Here is a 2,458-nt window from a genome sequence, read left to right as displayed (position 1 = left end):
GCTACAGTAGAATGCAGATCCCTACTCCTTTCCCCCTTTCTTTTCTAAATTGTTGTTATCCTTCCCGTTTACATGCTTTTTTCACAAATGTAGATACTCACCACTGTAATATTATGTTGAGTATGGTAAAAATTTTATATAATTTATCACTAAAATATATACTTTATCAACTCATCTTAAACCCAGATTTCCACTCCTTATAGGAGCTGCTGCTCAGTCTTCTATAATTTTGAAGTCCATAGGTTGCCCCATTTCCTTTTAGACACTGAGACATGTACCTCTTCGGTATTCTTCCTCTGCATCCCAATTCATTACCTGGCTACACAAAACTAAAGGACCCACCCTCCAAGACAGTGAAGGAGGAAGAATTGTAAATATATATCTAATTGTGTATATGTGTGTGTGTGTGTGTGTGTGTGTGTGTGTGTGTGTGTGTGTGTCCCATGCCTGTTTTTCTCATCAGAAAAGCCATGGGTGAAATTTTCAGTATGGTTTTTCTTTGTTACAGCTCAGTTCCGAGGAACAAAAATCCATTCCAAGAGGTACGTTCCATATAAAAATAATCTGTCCCTGAAAAGGGAAGATGAAAAGGTGACCAAGCAGTCAAGAACTTCTTTATCCTAAACATGGTTTATTATGATGACTATATGGCAATCTTGATAAATCCAATTCTGTGCACCCAAAATTCTTAAAAAATATATATTCTTAGCAAGTATATTTTTCTGATTTATAAAGCTGCTTTAAACACTGAGAATCATTTAAGCTTAAAATAACTGACATGAAATGAAGTAATTCTCAGAAAAAGAAGTCTTTAAGAAAGTTTTATATGTTTGGAACTTCTAAAATTGGATTCTAAACTTTTGTGAAGATATGACTATGTTTTCATTTGAAATATAAAAAAGATTCTTAGTAAAAATACAAGAAAGAACATACAGGGTTGGGGAAAAGTAGGTTTACAGTTGTGAATACACAGAAACAGTTTATTCTTGTATTATTAACTAGTGGCCCGGTGCACAAAATTCATGCACATTAAAAGGGGATTAGAGGAAATATTTTAATATTGCTATTTGCCCTTTCTCTATAATAGAAGTGTCAGAGATGAAAGAAAATTAGTAAAATGTATATGAAAATCTTCCTCCTGTCAGAGTCTGGGGCGCGCCATGGGACCCAGAGTCAAGTCCCCACCTACCCACGTGCGCCTCAAAATCGCACAAGTCCCAGACCCGGCCGGTCCAACCCTTGTCAAGCCCCACCGGGCGGGGGGTGCAGCCTCAGGTCCCCTAGCCCGGCGCCAGGGCGGGGGCGTGCCTTGAGGTCCCCTGTCAAGCCCCACCGGGCAGGGGGCACAGCCTGAGGTCCTCTGTCAAGCCCTACGGGGACAGTCTGGGGCGCGCCATGGGACCCAGAGTCAAGTCCCCACCTACCCACGTGCGCCTCAAAATCGCACAAGTCCCAGACCCGGCCGGTCCCCCTGTCAAGCCCCACCAGGCAGGGGGCGCAGCCTGAGGTCCCCCAGCCTGGCACCGGGGCTAGGGGCGCAGCCTGAGGTCCTCTGTCAAGCCCTACGGGGATGAGGGAGGGAGAGGGCACAGCCTCAGGTCCCTGCTGATTGCTCCTTAAAGCTCATTACGGGAACTCAGCCTCCACTGTGGGTGCAGCCATCTTGTGTTATGGAAACCCCTCCTCCCCCTGCCTCCGCTGTGGGTGCCCCCATCTTTGTGGTGGAGTGATGGTCAATTTGCATATTCCCTCTTTATTATATAGGATTAGTTATTGTATTGTTTTCCATATGGACAGCTGTGAACCTTTTACCCCACCCTGTATATTGGAAATTATATAAATGTTAAGTTTTTTGTTCTTTCTACCTACAGTAAATAACCTGAAATTCAAAAATGCCTTTGGAAAAGCCCTTTGGATTTCTTTGCTATTACTTATGTGAAGAATGAGGTTTATTTTCCTCTAAATTGTTTCTGAAAAATCTCTGTCTCATTTACTACTCAATAGACATTAGAAGTTTATAAATGTATAAACTTTTTAGAAACAAATTTCTTTATAAGTGAAGTAACATCAGGCATGCAGGATATGACCTTTGCTAGCTAGTATTTTCTTTTACCTATGTGTGGAGTATGTTCCCGCCTAAAAACTTTGTTTGAAAACTTAAAATACTGTTTTAAAATGGTGTTTTAACTATTTCTTTTAACTTACTTATTTTTCTGTTTGCATTTTTAGGCAATTGTATTTGTGGTTGGAGGAGGCAACTACATTGAATATCAAAATCTTATTGACTACATAAAGGTACATGTTGACCTTTTTATTCTTTTATCATTTAATGTTTATAAGAGTAGTTCTGTCTTTAGAATGCTAACATTCTCTATTTCCAGGGCTCTCCTGATTCTTTTTTTTTTAAATTAATTCTTTATTGTTCAGATTATTACAGTTGTTCCTCTTCTTTCCCTCC

The 2,458-nt window shown here is 40.3% G+C and overlaps 1 protein-coding gene across 1 annotated transcript in view; it reads left to right on the top strand.

The window, feature by feature from the left end:
• SCFD1 (sec1 family domain containing 1) overlaps positions 1-2,458 on the top strand; it is a 123,840-nt gene that overhangs the window by 112,849 nt on the left and 8,533 nt on the right. The window contains exons 22-23 of the mRNA XM_005880994.2: positions 509-542; positions 2,230-2,295. Of these exons, the coding sequence (XP_005881056.1) occupies positions 509-542; positions 2,230-2,295 (100 nt within the window). The remainder of the gene's footprint in view (positions 1-508; positions 543-2,229; positions 2,296-2,458) is intronic.

This window comes from Myotis brandtii, unplaced genomic scaffold, assembly GCF_000412655.1.
Source record: "Myotis brandtii unplaced genomic scaffold, ASM41265v1 scaffold667, whole genome shotgun sequence".
NCBI lineage: Eukaryota > Metazoa > Chordata > Mammalia > Chiroptera > Vespertilionidae > Myotis > Myotis brandtii.
This window is presented reverse-complemented; position numbering and strand designations above follow the sequence as displayed.